This window comes from Tursiops truncatus, chromosome 3, assembly GCF_011762595.2.
Source record: "Tursiops truncatus isolate mTurTru1 chromosome 3, mTurTru1.mat.Y, whole genome shotgun sequence".
Classification (NCBI taxonomy): domain Eukaryota; kingdom Metazoa; phylum Chordata; class Mammalia; order Artiodactyla; family Delphinidae; genus Tursiops; species Tursiops truncatus.
Window position 1 is genome coordinate 93,840,142 of NC_047036.1, and position 22,419 is coordinate 93,862,560.

General features: G+C 38.7%; 1 protein-coding gene across 4 annotated transcripts in view; it reads right to left on the minus strand.

The window, feature by feature from the left end:
* The window catches only part of TRIM36 (tripartite motif containing 36), a 321,254-nt gene that overhangs the window by 259,648 nt on the left and 39,187 nt on the right, over window positions 1-22,419 (minus strand). For 2 of the 4 annotated variants that reach the window (XM_019940845.3, XM_073802411.1), the window contains 2 exons: window positions 20,404-20,701; window positions 17,262-18,950 (listed from right to left, as the gene is read on the minus strand). In XM_019940845.3, coding sequence (XP_019796404.2) covers window positions 18,599-18,950; window positions 20,404-20,701 — 650 coding nt within the window. In that variant the 3' untranslated portion in view covers window positions 17,262-18,598. Of the gene's footprint in view, window positions 1-14,357; window positions 14,646-17,261; window positions 18,951-20,403; window positions 20,702-22,419 lie in introns of those variants that run through there. The other 2 variants (XM_073802413.1, XM_073802412.1) reach the window with 2 other exon arrangements.

A 22,419-nucleotide genomic window follows, 5' to 3' on the forward strand; every position in this document is an offset into this window, starting at 1 on the left:
GGGCCGGCCCATGCAGACCCATGGAGCCACCCAGAGGATGGCTGGAAACACAGGTTGTTGGCCACCCTCAGAGTTACTGCTTCAATAGGTGGGGCCTGAGAATGTGCATTTCTACCAAGTTCCCAGGTGGTGCTCATACTGCTGGCCTGGGGACCACACTCTGAGAGCCACTGATGTGGAGCCTTGCAGATCATGATAAGGCTTTGGATTATGTTCTCAATGTGTCAGGAAGGCACTGGAGGACTCCAAGCAGGGGATGAAGGAAAACTGTAAGGGGCAAGGGTGGAAGTAGGGAACCAGCTGGGGAGCAACGACACCCGTTCAGGCAGTGATAGTGAAGGTCTTGAACTAGGGTGGCTGGAGGGGGAGGGGGAGGGGAAATGGTCAGATTCAGAATATATTTTGAAGGTAGGACTGACAGCACTTGCCAGTGGACTGATGTGTATGAGAAGCAAAGAGAGAAATCAAATGATGACTGCTTCGTTTTAGAGCAACCTGCTGAGTAACGGTGGAGGCATTTACAAAATTGGGGAAGACAGCTTTGGGATTGGGGTTCATTTTGAACATACTGATTTTCTGAGATGCTCATTTGAATGCAAGCAGGATAGCAAGTAGGTAAATAACTTACATGTCTCAAGCTCTGGGAGAGGTCCAGACCAGAGGTATAAATTTGGGAGGCACCATTTTCTAACCAGTATGTGCAATGATACGGCTGGATGTGATCATCAGAGAGTATAAACCAGCAACAGCCAGTACTGAGCCCCGCAGCACACAAAGGAGATGGAGAAGGAACCGCCAATGAAAAGGAAAAACCCAGGAGAATATGAAGTTGTGGCAGCTAAGAGAAAAAGTGTTTCCCTGGGAAGGGAGTGACCCAGTCCTGGTGACAGAAGAGGAATGATGAGTGGCCACTGGGCTTAGCAACCCGCACATGGAGTATTTGGGTGGTGGGAGAGACAAGGCTCAAAATATATGGAGAGAGAAATGAGTCTGTGCAAAGTTCCCATTTATAAGCAGGGTGTTCATTTTCATCAACACATTGTCAAAACGGAAATTCTCTCCTGTCAAGAATATACTTGATATTGCTGTGAAGACAATTATTAACATAGGCTATTTATTTGCTTTTTTATGTGAATCATGTAAGATAGAGTTTATCAGAGTCCCTATGTTTGTTGGGTACAAACCTGCAGCAATAATACAAACGATGAAGGTAACTTTATGTCAAGTTGTATGTTTTATGTATCCCAAGTACCAATAATAGAAACAAATGTTGGTCAATTATTCTAGACGAAAGATTAAACTGTCTTTATATTCTCTCGGTAGAAAATTATATTACAGAATTTTGTCATGTGAGGAAACAGAGAACATGCAGAACCAAGAAAGGTAAGGGACAAGTTATATAAAACTGTGTCAGACACTTAAGTAATAAAAAAATTTTTTTCTGGATTTTGTAATGTTTGTGATCTCTACCAGCTTTTTAAAATTCTTAATTCATTGTGACTTATTTTCTCATTCCACATATTTATTTTCATGCCTAGTTTTGTATTCATAATTTGATAATTTGATACTCTTACAGAGGCTTCCCCACCCAGAAAATTGTATAAGCTTCAGGTCCACAAAACCTGCATCCATCCCTGAATGGAGGGGACGGAAACCAGAATGGGATATGTTCAAGAATTGGTGGGAAGAAAAGAAGTACAGACAGCCACTATGAAAGCTCTTCAGTGGCACAGGAGTAAGGCCGGGGGGTGGGGAGCGTGGAGCGTGGAGGAGGGGTTACAAAAGGAAAGTTAAATCATGGGAGGAGTGCCTGGGAAATGACACCACAGATGTCTCACATCAATTGGAGATCCTTGGCTGTCACATCTTCTGGAGTTTTCAGTGATGGATAACAAGGGAGCTGGGAGCTTGGAAGATAGACCACACACAACTGAGCATCACCAAAGAGCCTGTATCTCCAGAATTTCTCCTGGTTCCAGCCTTACACTCTGACCTTGTGTGGGCACCAGAGAGAAAGGGAGGTTTGGCAGAAGCTGCATTCTAAATCACCTCAGGGACACAATTTCAGTGGGTTTTTAGCCATTGTTAAATGGCATTTGATTTTTGTTTAAGTAAAAGAGCCTGTTCCATCAAAATCTTATGGGCACACCCAATATCTATCAGAGATTAAAACACAGACACTGGGCTTCCCTGGTGGCGCAGTGGTTGAGAGTCCGCCTGCCAATGCAGGGGACACGGGTTCGTGCCCCGGTCCGGGAAGATCCCACATGCCGCGGAACAGCTGGGCCCGTGAGCCATGGCCGCTGAGCCTGCGCATCCGGAGCCTGTGCTCCGCAACGGGAGAGGCCACAACAGTGAGAGGCCCGCGTACCACAAAAAAAAAAACTCCCAAGAGTGGTCACTGAATTCTGATTTTTACCTGAACAGTTAGAACGTGTGATTTTCCGTGTGAATGACTCCCGGTCTTACCCATTCAGCACTGCCCCCGCCCTCACCATAACTTGTTCTGCTAACCCCAAAGCACCCCTGGCTTCCACCTAGCAGGTACATGGACCACAGTTTCAGTTCAACTCCCATTGTGTCATTGAGGAAACTGAAAATCAGTTACTCTTCAGAGCTTCCAGATCCAGCTCTGAGACCAGAGCCAATGGTCTGGAGAATCCCCAAACATTGTTCTTTCCAGTGAAGTTGTATTTTAAAACATCATAATAGAATTGACAGAAAACGATTCCTCCAGGTGGTGTAAAAAACTTCTCCAACAGGAAGAATTGAGGCTCTGTTTCCACCATGGTAATTCAGCTGATTGCTTGTACACAGCTCATGTTTGGAGTGGATAGCAATTTGCATCTATATCACGGCAGTTACACTAAACATTTACCCTTTGCAAAACGCCAAAGCGGATGCAGAGAGTTCTGCAGTTTATTTACTGCACAGCAGTACTCAGCTCAGGGGCCCACGCTCAGCACTGCCTCTTTTTATAACTGACACAATGGTGTCATCTGCTCACCAAGCTGTGTACCCCCCAAGGCAGTGTCTGTGAGGAGGAGGGTGCCTCTTCTAATTCACACAAAAGCACCCCATGGACTAGCAGTGGCCCCCACAGTGAAAATGGCTTACACGGTTTATCTTAATCCTCAGTTAGTTACTGCAACCTTATGAGGTGGCTCCTATCACGCACACTTCACAGCTGAGGAACCTGCCTCGCTATGGGTTTCCCACATTACACAGCCAGTAGGTGGTAAAGCAGGAATCGAACCCAGGTCTGCAGTGCCTAAGCATCTACAAAGATGTTCTGGTGCAGACAATGAAAAGCTGTATGGTTACCAGTGTCAATCTGACCTCACAACGTTAACATACAGTCCCAGGGAGAATAGTCGCCGTGGGATCTTCCCCAAGTCCCCGTATGCCCCTTCCTCTCAACTATGCTCCAAAATAAGCATGTAAAAATGAAACCAAGTAAATTGGAAGGCTGTTGCATTAGCTATTTCATTGTGAAACATCACATATAAGAAAGCACATAAAACAAATGTATGTGCCACTAGAGATGATCATACTAAGTGAAGGAAGTCAGAAAGAGAAAGACAAATCCCATATGATATCACTTATCTGTGGAATCTAAAATATGACACAAATGAGCATATCTACAAAACAGAAGCAGACTCACAGACATAGAGAACAGACCTGTGGTTGCCAAGGGGGGGTGGGGGGAGGGAGAGGGATGGGCTGGGAGGCTGGGGTTAGTAGATGCAAACTATTACACTTAAGATGGGTAAACAACAAGGTCCTACTGTATAGCACAGGGAACTATATTCAATATCCTATGATAAACCATAATGGAAAAGAATATAAAAAAAGAACGCACATATGTGTATAACTGAGTCACTTTGCTGTAGAGAAGAGATTGGCATAGCATTGTAAATCAACTATACTTCAGTAAAAAACAAGAACAAACAAATGTATAGTTTAAATAAGAAAGTGAACACTCCTATAATCACCACCTAAGTCTAGAAATCACCAGCACTTCCGGAGACACCTTCCGATTAGTTCCTTCCCAGTCATAACTTCTGCCCGCATCCCTAGAGGTAACCTTCCCCTGACTTTTATGTTAAGGGTTTATCTTTTTTGATATCCACATATACATACCTGACCAATATGGTTAAGGTCACTTGGGCCAGAGTCTCTGTTCTAGGCATTTGAAATAAGATCCTTCCCCTCATGGAGCTTCTGTTCTAGCAAATTTGTGTCTGTTTTTGAACTTGATACAAATATCATGCAGACATATAGCACTGTATTTCTTCTGCACAACATTGTGATATTCACTCACTTTGTTATATGTTAGTTGTAGTTATCTTTCATTGCTCTCTATAGTAACCCATATACAAATGTTTCATAATTTATTTCTTCATTCTGTTGTTGATGGACATCTGGGTCGTTTCCAGTTTGGGACTATGAGCTTTCTCGTACATGTATCCAGATGGACATGAGAATGAAATCTCTAGTACATAGACCTATGAGTAGAATTGCTAGAGCATTAGATATGCAAATCTTCAAATTTATGACATAATAAAACTACTGTCCAAAAATGGTTGTACCTATCTACCATCTCACCAGCCACGTATGAGTTCCTAGTAATACACAATTTTGCAAGTACTTGTTACTGTCAGACTTTAAAATGTTTGCTAATCTGATGTGTTAGTGATATCTCAGTGTGATCTTGTTTTGCATGTCTCCAAACATGCATTGTTGGATTTCCTCTTTTGTGAAGTGTCTATTCTAGTCTTTTGCTCACTGACAGTGAAATACAGAAGCAAACCTGATCTTGAGTATATGTCTGATACTGTCAGTCTACAGGTTGTCATTATAATTTGGATGGTATTTTTTTTTTTTTTTGGCCATGCCACATGGCACACAGGTTCTTGGTTCCCCAACCAGGGATCAAGCCCGTATCCCCTGCAGTGGAAGTGAGGAGTCTTAACCACTGGACCACCAGGGAAGTCCCTAGATATTATTGTTGACATGATGACAGTTGTACCACAGGCTGATGGGGTCTAGAATTTGCTGAGCACCTATTATATGCCAGACACTATGCCAAGGAAGCTACAGCGGAAACTCACCTCAAAAGGTAATTCCAAGATAATTGTAAATAGAAGCAAAACAACAATGTAAAGACAACTTTTTATCATCTAATTCAAGATATTGGTCTAGCTAGAAAAATAAAAGTGTTAAATTACAATGAAAAAAATTCATTTTTCTTTGAACATACTCTATTGATAGGACATTTGACTAAAGGAGAACAACAACAACAAAATGGAAAACAGAAGAAAAAAATCTTACTTCCTCAATCTACCAAGATCAAACGAGAATCTCATGTTATTGAAGGGAGCCAACGAGTATATTCCACTGTGTGAGAGAATTATAGAGAAACCCAGGGGCTTCTAGAGAAACTGGGACTTTGTGACATTTGCTCCCTGTTCGTGAAAGTAGGAGGGAATTAATATTGTTTATACACCAGGCATACATTACTTCATCTAATCCTCACAAACTACAAAATAGGTATTTTTTCATCTTACAGGTGAGGAAACGGTAGTTTGAGGGGTTATGACACTTTGTGGAGGTTACTCCCTAAAAAGTAGTGGATCTGCGAATTGAACTTGTCTACCTCATTCCAGAGTTCTTTACATCTCACCACAATCCCTAGGCAGTGGGTCCAGAAAGCATGCCAAATGAGGACATTGTTGCCAAAGTCCAGGAGACCAACTGAGTCAGCAACACTGACAGGAGGCAGGGAGGTGGGGAGAATTTACCACAGAAGCCATTATTCTTTATGATTTATTAGGCTTTCAGAAGTGGGATGGTGAATTGCTGACATGATTTTCTGGTGCACTTTGATGAGCAGTTGAGGATACCAAAAGGACCCTCTATCTAAATTATCTCTCTAACCCACTATTCTATCTTTTTTTAAAAAAATTAATAGCTCTCCTTTTAAAATGAATTGCCTAGTTGGGGAGAGCAAGGGTCAAGAGCCCTGGGAAACTGCAGCTTAGTTTTGAGAAACTCTTGAGACATCCAGTGTCCATGGCAAGTAGGCGGTTATATAAATGGATTTGGGACACAGAGGACAGGTACAGGCTGGAGAAAATAAACTGTGGAACCATGACTGAAGTCAAGTGCAAAGATGTGAGCACCTAAGGGATTAGGATAATCCCCAGGGCTCCACTATGTTCCTAGTGTTAATCAATTAATAGGCTGGAATTGGAAAATCCTAAAACACCAAAAGCAAATTCAGATGGTCCAAAATGACTCAAGATCCTCTCCCAGAATGTCAGTAGGAGAAAAATGCAATGATCTGGAGTCTCTATTTTTCCTCTAAAGACTTAACTGTTTCTAAGAGATCTGATCTCTTCAAATTTAACTCATTTGCAATCTAGTCTCTTAGTACAGGAGACCAGGATAAGTAGCCTAACTTCAGTTGTCTTTTTACAGTAAGAACCTAATCCTTCAGTCTGCGTTTCTTTGTCATACTGCACCCATCTCTTCTATTAATACAAGCGTAGATTCCCTCAGATGTCTAGATCCAAACCTAAAGTCATCCAACTGCCAAAGGCTGTTTCATGTCCCTATTCACGGGGAATCTAGGTTGGAAAGACTTGGAAATATCGTTAGAAAAATGATCATCTGGGCAAAAAAATGTCAAATTCATGGGCCAACATAATCCAAGAATATTAAAAGCCATAATTTAAGTCCAGGTGAGTCAATTACATTCCTAGATAAATTAGGAACTGATGCAAATGATTCAAATACTAGCCCTTTATTTCATTTACCTCCCTCATCAAAATATTTTGGACTATCTTCGATGTGATTATTTTGTTTAAATCAAATACTTTTTTTAACTTCAGTTGCCCCTAAATTAAACTATACATCAGTGGAATGCCAACATATAAAGAGAAGGAAGTTAATATAGACTGGAAACCTTTCTAGTTTCACAAATAACCTTTTAAAGTATAAAGTAATTTTACTAACTACATACAAATGAACTGTGGACAGGTTGGAAAACTGGAGAGAAGTGGTTGTGCCGTTGGTTGAATTAAAACTGATGAAACAAAAAAGTCCTTGGAGGAGTTAGGGAAATGATCTCAAAGAACTCAACTGAGATTATTCACAGATTAAATTAAAATCTTTTCTGAAGCAACTTACATTTTAGGGTAAAGGGAAAAGGCAAAGGGTACTGTAGACTAAGCAAATAATAAAGACAGATTTGGGCACTGTCACTAAGGTACACACATATCTAATAATGGCAAAGCAAGGTGCTACCGAGAATAAATCTAAACTTTGTAGATGACGAGATTTTCCTTAACTGTAATCTAATAACTCCATCCACTTTAGAATTGATTATATAAATCTGAAAATTGCCTATGAAAAAGATTTCTTACCACCAGATTCCTTGCTAAACCATCTGCATTACAAACTTCACGGGTATGGTTTCTCTCGAAAATACATAAAAGCTGAGTCTACTAAAGATACTGAAAAGATAGAGAACTTCTCATCTTCCCAACTGACAATACATCTCTTCAAAACTATGTGAGCACTGAAAAACTCAAAGGCTTTCAGAGGCAGGGCAAGTTACAAAGGTGAGAAGTGATCCTGAAATGGAAGGGTCCATGCCCTGCCCCAAAGCAGAAAGGCGTTCAAATTCCAGATTTGTTTTGTTTACAAGATAGGTATTTTTCCCATTTACAGTTGAGGAAACAAAATATATACAAGTACATTCCTCCTGGAGTGGCCACTTTCAAACCCATGTACCAAGGATATTCTTCGAAGCATTATGTACAAGAGACTAGAAAATCTAATGATCCAACAATTAAATTCTATGCAGACATTTAAAACTTGTTTTCTAAGAGTTAATGATAGAACCTATTTTTTCAATTATTGTCATCATTTTACTTGCAAACATTCCTCAGTATTTAAATGGATTTAATAGGAAAGTTGGATACTGTTTCAATAGTTAGATTTGGGGATAAGTTTTGAATTCAAATCCCCCTCTGCCACCAATTAGCTTTGAGATGCTAGGGAGGTTATTTAATCTCTAAGTTTCCTCACCTGTAAAATAGGCTAAATGATACACGCTTGTGAATGTTATGAGAATTAAAATAAGATCTACATAAAGCAATATGCATAAGTTCCTATAATACAGCAGTCAACAAATGATAATAAATAAATTCTAACGAATCTTTTAGCTAATCGTGGCTACATTTTGCAATTACCTCATTCTAGTATTACCAAGGACCAAGGGTTAGGATCAAGCAAATTCTATATAAGACACATTCTGGCAGATATATGTTGAGATTGGCTGGTTTGTTTTAAATAGATGTGTTCTATAACCCCTACACTTAATTTGGGACGTCCAAACTCACTCTATTATACTGTATGACCCAGTATCTTGGAAATTTCAATTGAATGTTTACCCAACTGCCCGAGCTGATTCAAAGCTTTTTTAAAAGATAATTTTGGCCTTACCTGTCAATCTCATGAGGCCAACCTCAGACGACAGTTCCCATTCCAGCTGAGCTGAGACTGCTAAGTTTTCACTGCAAACTTTATGCTGTCATACCTCCTCTCCCGGCTCCCCAGCCATACACGCACAGAGGAACCGTCCTGCTCTCTACAGCCCGGCTACTCACACTGTGATCTATGGGTGAGCACTGTTAGCTTCACCTGGAGCTAATTAGCAATGCAGAGTCTTAAGCTCCTTCTCAGCCCTCCTGAATAAAAATCTGCATTTTAACTAGATCCCCAGGTGATCCATGTGCACGTTAACACTGGAGAAGCACTGCCCCACAGTACCTGCTGCTTTTTAATTAACAAGATCATCACTGAGAGATACACAGTGAACTGAGTTTATGAGTCCCTGAGGAAGTGACACAGACTACATGTCCTTTTCCTTTGTGTTTTATGTTCTCTTGCTCATTTTTATGTAACAGCAAAGAAACACACCTGGACCATATTATCGTGACCTCAGAGAAAACTGAATTATCTGACTGGCTGAATTCTACCTCAAGTTAATTACTCATATACAATAGTTTCCCCCTTATCCACAGTTACAGTTCCTGGTTTCAGTTACCCACAGTCAACCAGAGTCCAAAAATTATTAAATGGAAAATTCCAGAGATAAACAATTCATGAGTTTTAAATTACGCACCGCTCTGAGTAACATGATATCTCACGCTGTCCTGCTGCATCCTGCCCAGGACCCTCAACCATTGACATTGTCCACTCCTGACACCCAAAATCAACCATGATATGATCATGGCTTGATGATCCAGGATCACCCAAAGCAGGTGATCCTCCTTCTGTCCTATGGTCAGAAGATCAATAGTAGCCTAATGATATTCACAACACCTGTGTCACTCACGTCACTTCATCTCATCATGTAGGCACTTTAACATCTCACAACATCACAAGAAGGATGAGTACAGGTAAATATAAGATATCTTGGGAGACCACTTTCAGGTAACTTTTATTACAGGATAGTGTTACAAATGTTTTATTTTATTATTGTTGTTGTTAATCTCCTACCGTGCCTAATTTATAAATTAAACTTTATCATAGGTATGTATGTATAGGAAAAAAACATAGTATATATAGGGCTCAGTACTGTTTGCAGCTTCAGGTATCCCCAGAGGGTCTTGGAACATATCCCATGTGGATAAAGGGGGACAAAAGGGGACTACTGTACCTCTGCAGTTTGGTTTTGGACATTAAAAGCAAATAACATCAGTTGAAAACTCTGAGTCCCCTAGTACAATTTTGTATTCAAATATATTCCCATCATTTGTAAACGATATCTTATGAGGTTAAATACTATTTTCAGAAATGCTATTTAAAAGCAGAATGTATATGTGAAGTCACCATATAGTGAGTACTTACTATATACAAGACACTGTGCTAACTATTTTGTATACATTATCTTATTTACCTAAGTACACAGTGCTAGAACTATTTTACAGATAAGATGAAGCTCACAGGTTATGAACTTGTCTAAGCTCACACAATTGTTAAATGACAAACCTCAGATATAAATCCAAACCAAAACTTCATACTAAACACTACTGCTCGGTCCATGTGATCCACAAAATTCTGAGACTGAGCCATATAGGCAGTAAATGCTGTGAGAATTCCTGCAGTCAAAAACACATCAAATATCTAATTTTGCTTATTTGCTCATGGAGTCCCCTCCTTTCCCCCAAGCCTATAAACTACAGTTAGATCACCCTTTAGACATGTACCACAATGTACGAACCTTTACAACATTTTTTAAATGTTTTTAGAGCTCCCTGTCACTCAACATTTTTAAGGCATATTAGGGACGCTCCAAGAAGGAATTCAAATGCTTACATGTCAAAGATATGGGCAGAACTGGTAACCCAAGAAATTTTACCAGGAAAATAACTTCTGGAATACAAATATTTCCACTTAGTCAGATGTGCTTTGTTTAAAAAATGGAGGGACCATCTAGGGTACAAAGAATCCAAATGGGAAAACTTAAGGTGTCATACAGCACCTTAAAACACTCAGATTTTGTAAAATACTGAATCTACTCACCAAATACAAGTTCAATTTACCATTGATTTTCCAAAAAATATCTTCTACCAAACAAAGTACATCTATACACTATGCTATAGCGCCATCATTTAAAATAAACAAATAAAACCTTAAGAGTCAAGGAGGGACTTCTCTCGTGGCACAGTGGTTAAGAATCCACCTGCCAATGCAGGGGACACGGGTTCGAGCCCTGGTCCGGGAAGATCCCACGTGTTGCAGAGCAACTAAGCCCCTGTGCTACAACTACTGAGCCAGCGCTCTAGAGCCCGCAAGCCACAACTACTGAAGCCCACGTGCCCTAGAGCCCATGCTCTGCAACAAGAGAAGCCACTGCAAGAAGTCCGCGCACTGCAACAAAGAGTAGCCCCCGCTCGCTGCAACTAGAGAAAGCCCACACGCAGCAATGAAGAACAAACGCAGCCAAAAATAAATAAAATTTTTTTAAAAAACTTAAAAAAAATGAGTCAAGGAGTTATTTTCTAGAGCATTATAAAATGAAGATCTGAAAAAGATTCTAAGTATATGGATTCACCATTCCCAAAATAATACTTTATCTAGTTTCAAGATGGCAAAGTCCTATCCACCTCCTCCTCTTGAAAATCACCCCCAAAATGAACAAGAAACTGAAAAGCAAACTCAACTACAGTGCACCTAGGAGACATTATAACTGCAAACTATAATGAAAAGAGAACAGATGGAGGAATGGCAAATGCCTTAGCAAAGGAAGGTCAAATCTAAATGTTTGCAGAGGGAGAAGCCCATGAGAAGCAGGCTGATTAACTCACACAGACCCCAGATGGGCTCAGGAATTGCAGGGACCATGTACCACAAAGGCAGAGATGAGTCACTGGGCTGAAAACCAAGGGAGACTCAAGGTGCTGGGATCCAGCAGTGATAAAAACTGGGTAAAAATCCTGCCCTCGTGAAGCTGCATTAGAGGATGCAGGCAAAAGTTAAATTTAAAAGTGCTTTGGAAAACAAAGCAGGGAATGAAAAGTATTGGGGGGGTGGGCACAATTTAAATAGGATGGTACCTGGTTCTCATTGAGAAAGTGACATCTAAAAAAAGACAAAGGTAGGGAAGAACGTGTAGATACCTGGAACAGCAGGAGTAGTATGAAATGTTTCACTTTTTTTCAAAAGGCTTATTCTGATTTTTTAATGGAGAAAAAGTAACGGTGTGAGGGCTTGAGGTATAACATTGTTAGCCCTCACTCATATCTGGTTGTCTTCTTCCTGAGCACTCAGAAGATAACACACCCATGCCTATTAGTTAGCACCATGCAATTAGTTCTAGCCAATAAAACATGAATGGAAAGCATGTGCTGAGGCATTATTATCTGCTGGGACTCCTCCATGCTCTTTTCCTGCTGTAGTAACTTTAGAAACCGTGAGCTCGGAAGGTGGTGTCACAGAATATAGGGATCCTGATCCCTGTATCATCAGTGGAGGAGAGCTTTACTGATCTACAATAGATTTTGTGAGAACAAGAAATAAACTTTGGTTAAATCCAGAGGTTTCAGGGTTTACTAGTAGTAGAACTTAGCTATCCAACTAATTCATGGCTAAAGAAAGAAGACCTGTTAGGAAAATATTATAATGATCAGGTTAGAATGTTGGTAATGGTGGAGGTGGGAGAAGTTGGATTCTGAGTATTCTGAAAGTCGAGCCAACAGGGACTGTTGGAAAATTAGTATATATAAGGAACAGTTAAACCCCACCCTTTCAGTTTCCCAGCTCCACCCTATATTATCAGATGATGACCCTCCCTTCCACCTTTCTCCTCTCCACCTGAGCCTCTACCACTACCACCACCAATCACTTCAAAAGAAGACAGAAGAGAAAGTCTCTGAAGAAAACTGCAAGAGTTCCTTATTCAGGGACAGTAAGTCCTCAGTTCCTAAGGACCACTATTCCGACAGAAGATTGAAGAACTCTTCTTTGGAGAAAAATGAATATCCCCAGAAGAAAGACCTGCAGAGTGATTTGGGGGATCTGGGGGCTGGAATCTAACAAAAGCCACCTCATCACTTGATTAAGTGGTAGTGAAGTCCAATAGTCAATAATCAGCCTTTAGTGCTTCAATCTTTAATAGAAATAGCCCAAAACATGCAAACAATTGAGAAAATGCTCTAACAGGGAAGTCAGGAAAAAAGAGTGGAAAACTCAAAGGAATAAAGTAACAAAGGGAGGAAAAAAATTTTCAGAAAAATAATTTAAAGTCTAAGAGTAGTAAAAAAAAAATACCGCATCAGTGAAACATGAACAGGATGCTATCAAAAAGAATAAGAATATGAAGTAGTCTAATAGTCACTAGTAAGACAGTTGCAAAAAGGTAGTGATATGAAGTTAAGGGAAAGAAATCACCAAAGAAATAATACAAGAATGCTTCCCAGAACTGAAGGAAATAACCAAATTTCCAAAACATGGAACAGGGGAAAATAACACACACTAAGAAACATTACAAATTTTCAAAACAACAGAGAGAAAAACAGAAGCTAAAAGCTTCCAAAGAGGAAAAACAGGTCAGAAACAAAAAAACCAATAATCAAAATGGCATCAGACTTTAATAGCAAGACTGGGTGCTAGGACACAACAGAACAATGCCTTGAAAAATAGGAAAATGATTTCAAACGGTTAAGTGGGAGGTTAGAATAAAGAAATTTTAGAATGCAAGATTTCCAAAAATTCTACCTTCTCCAAACCTTTTCTCAAGATACTTACTGCAGAATATGCTCACTAAAACTAGGGCATAAACCAAGTCAAAGTAAAACATAGGATCCAGGAAATGAGGTTCAACTCAGAAGAGAAGGATGGGTTATTCCTGGCATAAGGGCAAAGGGAAGCTGAGGAACCAGCTAGTAACAAGCTGAGGAACCAACTAGTCCATATTGGAACAGGATGACAAAGAGCTCTAGGAGAGGTTCCCCAGGAAAAATAAAAACATAGAAATATGTTTGATCTGTGAAAATGCCACATTAGAGGCATTTTATAGAGCTTTTGGAAGATGTAGGACAACTTAGCTAGAGAGCCAAAGAAAATTATGTAAACAAAATAGGCACTTATTAACTCCAAGGGAAAAAAAAAGTTGTACAAGAAAGGTAGACATAACAGATCTACTTAGCTAAATATTGAGCAATATTTACCTAGAGAGTTAAAATCCATTATAAGATGTTGGTAAGTAATGTCTAAAATTATTAGGAGAAAATGAACATTACTATAAATGCAGAAAAAACAAGTAAGAGTTAATGTCACTGACTCTAGGGTACTGGAAGGGGTAGAGGTGGGGGATTGGTAGGCCTCTGTTTTTTTGGTATGCATCTTTTACCGTTATTTGACTTTATAAACCCTGCATTTATTATTTTGGAGATATATAGATATACTATATAGATATTGCTTAGAAGAGATAAAATACTTTTACAGCAGCTAACAGTACTCACCACTCTACCAAGGAAAGAAAGTTAGAAAATCAGTGTTGCTCCCATAGTCTTAATAACACATGACAGGTGTACTATTCCAAAGGACGTTAGCTCTGTGCTTAAAAGACTTAAGGTCTTTTAAGGAGACCAAGACTTAGAAAAAAAGAAACCAGATCTTCAGAAGCAGTCATATAATCTGGCCAGTGAGCATAGATTCAAACTCATCTGAACCACATTCCAACATAAACAAAACCAAGGAATTTTCTTAGGTCTTCTAAAAGCATGCAGTATGGCATTTGAAAAACTAACAAACCACTGCGTTCAGATAAGATAAACAAAGGAATCTAGGGAAAAAAAGTATTTTTTATTATCCACAGGCAGTCAGACTATATAATTCACTTATGGCACATTTCAATTTTATTTTGACAGTATGTTACAAACTTACTTCTACATGCAGGCATCAGTCTAGCCAGAACTTTAAGGGCACTTTTTTCTTAACCATAACACTTATTCTTCTCTATCCAAAGATATTTCCGACAAGAGATGGCAAACTCAGAAAAGAAGCAACTCCATTAGTCTCAAAGATGAATGATCGCAGCATAGAATGCCCAATGGGGAAGAGAAATACTAAAAAAAAAAAAAAAAAAAAAAAGCTAAAAGGAAAAAGTGCATTAGCTTTCTAACCCCTTTAGGAATCAAAATGATTCCTTTCATTTTTATGTGTTTTAGCATTTCAGAACATTATAAATACCCTCATTTAAGCAGCCAGCCAGCACAATGGCCCATAGCCTCCCTTCTTTTCCCTCAAATACACCAAACTCCTCCCCAGTTGTGCCAGTTATTCTCCCTTACGTCACCCGCACAACCACCACCAGATCCCTGCCTTCCCATCTCTGCCCCCAGGAAGATGATCCCTGCTGTGTGCATCTCTAGAGAGCGCTTGCTGGCTGGCTGCCAGTTGGGTTTGGTCAACAGGCAGCCCCAGCAGATCAGGTGGAGGATCTTTCTTTCTGACTCCCTCCCTGTCTTGGGCACCACATCTTTGGCAACCGCTGCATCCCATGGCAACCCTTCCTTCCTGTTCTCACTCTCCCTGAGATCTAGTAACACTATTTCCCCTTGACCCCCTTGCTCTAGAGGCGGTAATGGCTTTAGGCTGTGGCTAGTCTATCCAGCCTCTCACCACTGCTTGTTTCTTCCTTTCAGGCTGCCCATATCTCTAAGCAACTCTTAACTTCTTTTCAATTGAACCAGCTAGGGTAATTCTATTACCAGCCAGAACTCTGACCAATTCATTATCTCAAAGCCTTTTTGCACTTCATGTTCACTATACCTAACGTGTTCTTCATTTAGCCCTTTTGTATACTGGCTCCTTAGAGATCAAGTGTCAAACTCCTATCACCTACCTCAGAGGGGCTTCCCTGACCACCAAATCTAGTATTAGCTCCCACCTCAAGCACTCTCTTAGTCCCTTCCATTTTTATCATCTCTCTTTCCTAGAAATTAAGCTCCTATAAGTAGGAGCCTAACTAGGCTGTCTTGTTCACCTTTTACCCAGTGTACAGCATGGAGTCTAATAACAGCAGGAGTTAAAGACTTCGTGTGAAATGACGTGGTTTCAAATCAAACTTAAAAAAAAAAATTCCTTCAAGTTTAATTTTTAAAGCAAAAGAGTCCCAAGACAATCTCCAACTCTTATGGGATGTAATTCCCATAAGCAGGTAAAACTCATTTAAAATGAATGCAAATGTTTGGTAGAACAAAATTTCTTAAGAATATTCCCGCCTATAACACTAGTTCTCCATTGTTTTCTGTAGCAATCCAATAATTGATTATATTCCCACATGGGATACACTGTCAGGGTCTATCAGATAACGGGGACTAGTCCAAAGATTTAACAGGCTCAGATGGTGTTCAATCCCCCAAAGGTAGCTCTAAGTCCTACTACTTTCAAGAAAGCAATTGTGAATATGAGAATTAAGTTATTATACAGTATCACAGGGATATGCATGAGTCAACTCTTATTTATTTTAAAATTAAGACCCATCAAGCATTTGTAACAATTCACTGCAATTCAAACTTAACTACCAGAGCCCCATAACCCAAGAGTATGAATGTGAACTAAAGGGCCACTCATCTAAACCAAAATCTGACCTATTATGGATCAGAAAAGAAATATTAGACAAACGGATCAGTTTAGACAGTTGATCCTTCTACAACACAGGTTTAAACTGCATAGGTCCACTTATACATGGATTTATTTTCAGTAAACATGTTCTACAGTACTACACAACCCCCGGTTGGTTGGATCCTCAGATGTAGAACCGAGGATGCAGAGGGCCAACCATAAAGTTATACTCGGACTTTCAACCGCAGGCAGGGTGGACACCCCTAACCCCTGCATTATGCAAGGGTCAACTGTAAATTAGTTTCATGTTACGCTTCTCTAATGATCATCTCCACAAGAATTAAAGCTAGTAAATGCCCAAAATAATTTTATATAGAACTTCAGCTCTAAGTTAATATATTCAGTCAAACATCTTTTCATAAACTGTTCTTATTTTCCACATAAACACAGAGAATTCCTGGAATGTAGATTTCTATAATTATACTTAACTTACTTTAAGCTTTTATTAAAAATGAAAGAAGTCCAAGAGAACAATTTATATGCAACTATACCATGTTTTAAGTGGCTTTCCTATTCCCATTAAAGCTTTATATTTAAAATGTCTACATAATATGTGCTTCACAGGCTTGACACTATCAAAGTTTACCACACATGTGACTTTAGCAGCTTTATTGCACAATGATCTACGTTAACACTGCATATTTGTTTAGTTCACCCTATGTCATAAAGTGCTATTCATAGGTGGGAAAGGAACAAAGCTTACTAAACACTGAAATTCTCCATGATATTTCCTACCTCAGTCAGGGAAAAGAAAGCTAATTTAGTGCTACCAACCTGAATAGCAGATTTCCATTTATATATATATATAACCAGAAAGAAAAAAAAAAAACAGATCTAAGAGTTTTGTTTAGTCAATTAAAATATGTCAAAAGAATTTCAAGATGATTAATGCTAAATGCCTAACAGTCTAGTTTCTGAATACTCTAACTTAAAAAAAAAAACTAACCAGTTTAAATAAAACCACCCAAGAAAGAATCTTCCAAAAATGAAGATAAAATTTAGATAAAATGAGATTCTTCAAATTCAAAGAACTTTTAACTTTAACAAAGGGTACACACAGTCATTATGATTTTAATTATTATTCCTAAACAATTAAATTTGTATTTTTACTTGCTTATATGACAAATGCTTACTACCAATGAGTCATAGAAAATGCCATACAACTGACCAGATAGTTACTTCACATTTTATAATATGTTTAATGACACTAAAAATGTATCAAGAACTTTTCAAACATGCGAACATAAACCAGAACAATCTGATATATAATATTTGTGCCAAAGAATGAAAATTACAAGACACAAAAAGAAAGCAAAAGTATATGACAATTATCAGTGTATCTTCACTAATATTTATGAAAAATAATTATTTGATATAAGCTCAAATATTTTCATAGAGGAACTAAAAAAAAATTGAAGAAAAAAAACTTCCCAAAAAATCATATGAAGTGAAAAGCTTCGTGTATCATGGGGCTTCCCTGGTGGCGCAGTGGTTGAGAGTCCGCCTGCCTATGCAGGGGACACGGGTTCGTGCCCCGGTCCGGGAGGATCTCACATGCCGCGGAGCGGCTGGGCCGGTGAGCCATGGCTGCTGAGCCTGCGCGTCCGGAGCCTGTGCTCCGCAACGGGAGAGGCCACAGCAGTTAGAGGCCCGCGTACCGCAAAAAAAAAAAAAAAAAAAAAAAAAAAAAAAGCTTCGTGTATTAGCCAAGAATTTTGTGTTTCCTGCAAGAAACCATGTTTCCTACACATGCAAGTATGGGCATTACAGCTAAGAGAACTCTTAAAAATGTCCTTAAGAATACAGTTTGTGGTCTTCAAAAAACAAAACAGTAGTATTCATTTTCCAGGCAATATATTCTGAATATTAAATACATAATTTTTCATTTAAATATACTACCGTTTCTATGGCCTTTTTTTAACCTATCTATACCTTTGTTTTCCCATTAAAAATGAATGCACAACACAAGGCTTAGTACTAATTTCTATCCAGAAGGCATTTAAAAAATATCTTCTCTTAGGACATAAACATGATACAAAAATGAAAAACCAAACACAAAAGAAGCACAATAAATACTTTTGTATCCCTTCCCCCAACCCCGAAACAGGAATGTAAGTATCAGCAACACAAGCTGACATAAATAAATTAGATTTTCCGTGCATAAAAAGATAATCCAGTTAACCATTTCAGTGTTAACTATGAAAAAGTACCTTTTTCCCGGAGTTTGTGAAAGGCAGGAAGGCTGTTTAGGCTTTCGGTTTTAAGAAGAAACATACACAAAAAACAAGTGTGGCGACAGGATACTTAGATGATATGTAATGAGTTACAAAGGTTAACACCAAGGCATTATTTTGCTCACATTTTTTATCCTAAGTCACATCAGATGCTTAAACTACATGGTCTCTTGGTATTCTAGATATTTTGCTGTGATGGGTTCTTCAAGCTGAATTCCTCCACTGCCCATTAATGCAAATGCTGGGTACATAGTATGCGAACAGTCCACTTGGCGCTCATAAAGGCATTTCATGTGATCCATATCATAGAAACCCACTTTGCCTTTATCATAGTCGAGGAAAACCCCTATACTTGTTGGCATGGGGAGAACTCGGTTTTCAGGTTCATTAGAAGTAGGTGACTTGGGAATAAAAAATTTCTTCATGCCTATAGTAACTAACGTAAAGGGTTGTGAAGAATCAAAACAGGTATCCTCACTTCCGCTGTCATGCCCACTGTCTTGCTCGTATCTAAAATGCAACACAGACAGACAAAGCAGAATCTTATCTGTATCAGCATAGGCTTTCAAGTAGCTTCAAGACATTTTCACAAGATAATATATATTGAGTTAAAATTAAAATCAATTGTACATCAAAACCTTTCTGGTAAACCATAATCAATTAAAAACATAAGGACTACACATTGCCACTTAGAATGACACCACAAACTCAGCCCCAAATTCTGTCATTAAGTAGCATCCATTTTTACCTATATTATCTGAGAACCTAAAAATAATAATTTTGGCCTATCAAAAATAAAACAGGGGGAAGGGAACTGAAGGGACTTGACAAAGATTAAATATTCCTAGCACAAAAATCATATATAAAACAATTAAAAACCAAGACAGGCCCCCTAATCCAAGGAATTATCAGACTAAGTAAAATAAATGGGCACTGCAAAATAATGCAGGAGAAAAAACCATGTTTCATTCTCCTGCTAAGAACTATATCTACTGGTTGGGAGCTCTGCATGGATCTATGATGCAAGCAAGTATTATGAAGGGTTTTTTCCCCCCTTGATTATAAAACAGTAACACCTTGAAGAAAATTTTGATACAAAGTTCCTTCCATTTTTTCCCTATGCATAGACTGCTTCTTATATATTTGTGATAATACTACATCAACAACTTTAATCGGGTCTTTTCACTTCTAATATTTCTCATGTTGTAAACTTTTTTAGCATTATTAATAATCATCTACCAAGTAGACATGCCACTATGTTTAAGGGACTATTTCCCTATTTCAATTTTCGCTGTTATTTCAATTTCTCATCTTGGTGCAAAAAGTTTTTCCTATTACTCAGATTGTTAATCTGGGATTTCTGTAGACATAAATGGTCAAAAATTACTTGACTGGACTAGTGCACACTATACCATCTAACAAAAATAAACTGTACAGTCTCCATTAAGTAGTCAAACTCAAGAAACTGGAATTCTCTGCCATGGAAACACGTTTACCATGACCCAATTTTGTAAGTACTTACGGGACAGTTTAAAGAATTGTATCCTTTAACAAAAGAACAACTTAATATCAATTGTGAAATATGGCATTTAAAGGCATTTCACTATTTATGCAATTTTATCACATCATTAAGGTACCTGATTGAAAGACTTTGCAAATTCTAAATTGCGAAGCTATACCATAATCAAGAGGTGTACCCAAAACAGACTTACTTCCTCACAGCATGAGAAATTAACTGCCGAATCTCATTATTCACTGTGTGAATACAACACAACCTGACTCCTTTTCTTAGCCAGCTAGCTACATAAGCACAGCCAAAACACCTGAGTCTAAGAAATGTATACTCTAAATACTAAATACTCTAAATGCAACAAGTAAATCCAAGTCTGTTTTCAGTCTCACCTTGCTAAACCAGGATGTTTACTTCCTAAAGAACTAAAGAATTATCAGTAGAAGAATCTACCTTGGACTAACTGTATCCCGGGGAGTCCGGAGCCATTCTTGTAGTTTATCACTGGAAGCAACTCCCACTTTTACCAGGTATGAATATGGTTCTACACGGAAGGCCCAAAAGTGCTTCCCTTTTGTAATTCCAACATCTCCAATGATGTAGTCTAAGCTTGTGTAGTAACCCACTTGGATCCGCTCTGCAGCAAGCAGAAGATTAAATCCAGCTCTGCTCTCTACATGGTCTCTCTTCAAGTTCAGCAAGAGGTGTTCATTATTGTAGCCGCATTTTTCATCAAAAAGGAAACTGAAAACTGTAAACAGAGCAGAAAATTAGTCTGCAAATTGTTAGCATTTCTACAATCTATGGTTAAATTTAACAGGTTTTTCAAATAGAAATTACTAAAAAGATATAGGAAGAGGAATACCTCATTCTACCCTACACAAACTATGACAAAACAAAACCCCAACTTAGAAATAATTTCCAGTAAATTCTCTGTACCTGAAAATCTTCAGAAATTTCAAAGCAGAAGAAACATTTTAAATGCATGAGAAATTTATGAATGCAGTTCCTTGGAATAGATATAGCAAATCTATCCTAAGTATTTTACACTCTTGAATCTGTCCTTTTATCCCTAAAATAAGCGGCTGTACATTTTCAAAAATATCTGTGTGTTTTATTAAAATTTTATTCCAAATTTTATAAATATGGAAACTATTAGCAATTTTAATAAGGTCTTTTCCTTATCCATCAAGATGGCAGACATGAGAAACAGTGTACAGTGTTAAAAAATAAAGCACAGGCTTTGGGTTCAGAGAGACCTGGGTTTGATGCCTGGCTCAAGCATTTAACTAGAGTTTAACCTAAACTTTGATTTCCTCAACTACAGAATGGAGATAATGTTGCCGGTGAATTTAACGTTCTTTCTTCATCGCGAAGAATTTGGAGAATTCCAGATTCAAGAAGTGGATTTATTTAGAGAGAAACACACTCCACAGACAGAGTGTGGTCCATCTTGGAGGGCAAGAAGCCTTGGGAGAAACACATTCCACAGACAGAGCGTGGGCCATCTTGGAAGACAAGAAGCAAGAGGCCTCGAAATACGGCGTGGTTAGTTATTATGGGCTGGATAATTTCATAAGCTAATGAGTAGGAGGATTATTCCAATTATTTTGGGGAAGGGGTGGGGATAGCCAGGAATTGGGCTACCACTCACTTTTTTTTTTTTTTTAACATCTTTATTGGAGTATAATTGCTTTACAGTGGTGTGTTACCACCCACTTCTTGACCTTTTATGGTTGGCCTCAAAACTGTCATGGTGCTAGCAGATGTGTCATTAACATGCTAATGTATTACAATGAGGGTATGAGGCTCAAGGTCTACTGGAAGTCGAATCTTCCGCCATCTTGGACCTAGTTGGTTCTCACTAGTTTTCTTCATGTACTATGGCTACATCTTTCTTTTAAAGGTTGTGCCCTGCCCCTTCCCTCCTGTTTCAATAACACTACTCTTCTATCAACTTAAACCCATTAAGCCTAACATTTGGTGGCTGCTAGCCCCAAAAGTGGAAACATTCCAAACGCCCATCAATAGATGAATAGATAAAGAAAATGTGGTATATACATACAATGGAATACTATTCAGCCTAAAAAAGCAAGGAAATTCTGATACATGCTACAACATGCATGAACCTTGAAATAAGCCAGTCACAAAAGGATTATGTGAATCCATTCACATGAGGTACTTAGAATAGGCAAATTCATAGAGGCAGAGGTAGAATAAAGGTTGCCAAGCTCTGGGGGAAGGGTGGATGGGGAGTTACTGTTTAATGGGCACAGAGTGTCAGTTTGGAAAAATGAAAAAGTTCCAGAGATTGTGAGTGGTGACGGTTGCACAACACTGTTGAATGTACTTAATGCCACTGATCTGTAAAAATGGTTAAAATGGCAAATTTTAACTATACAATACCACAATTGTAAAAAAACTGTCTGCTAACAAGCTAAAACTATTCTCCATATGTGATTTGACCAG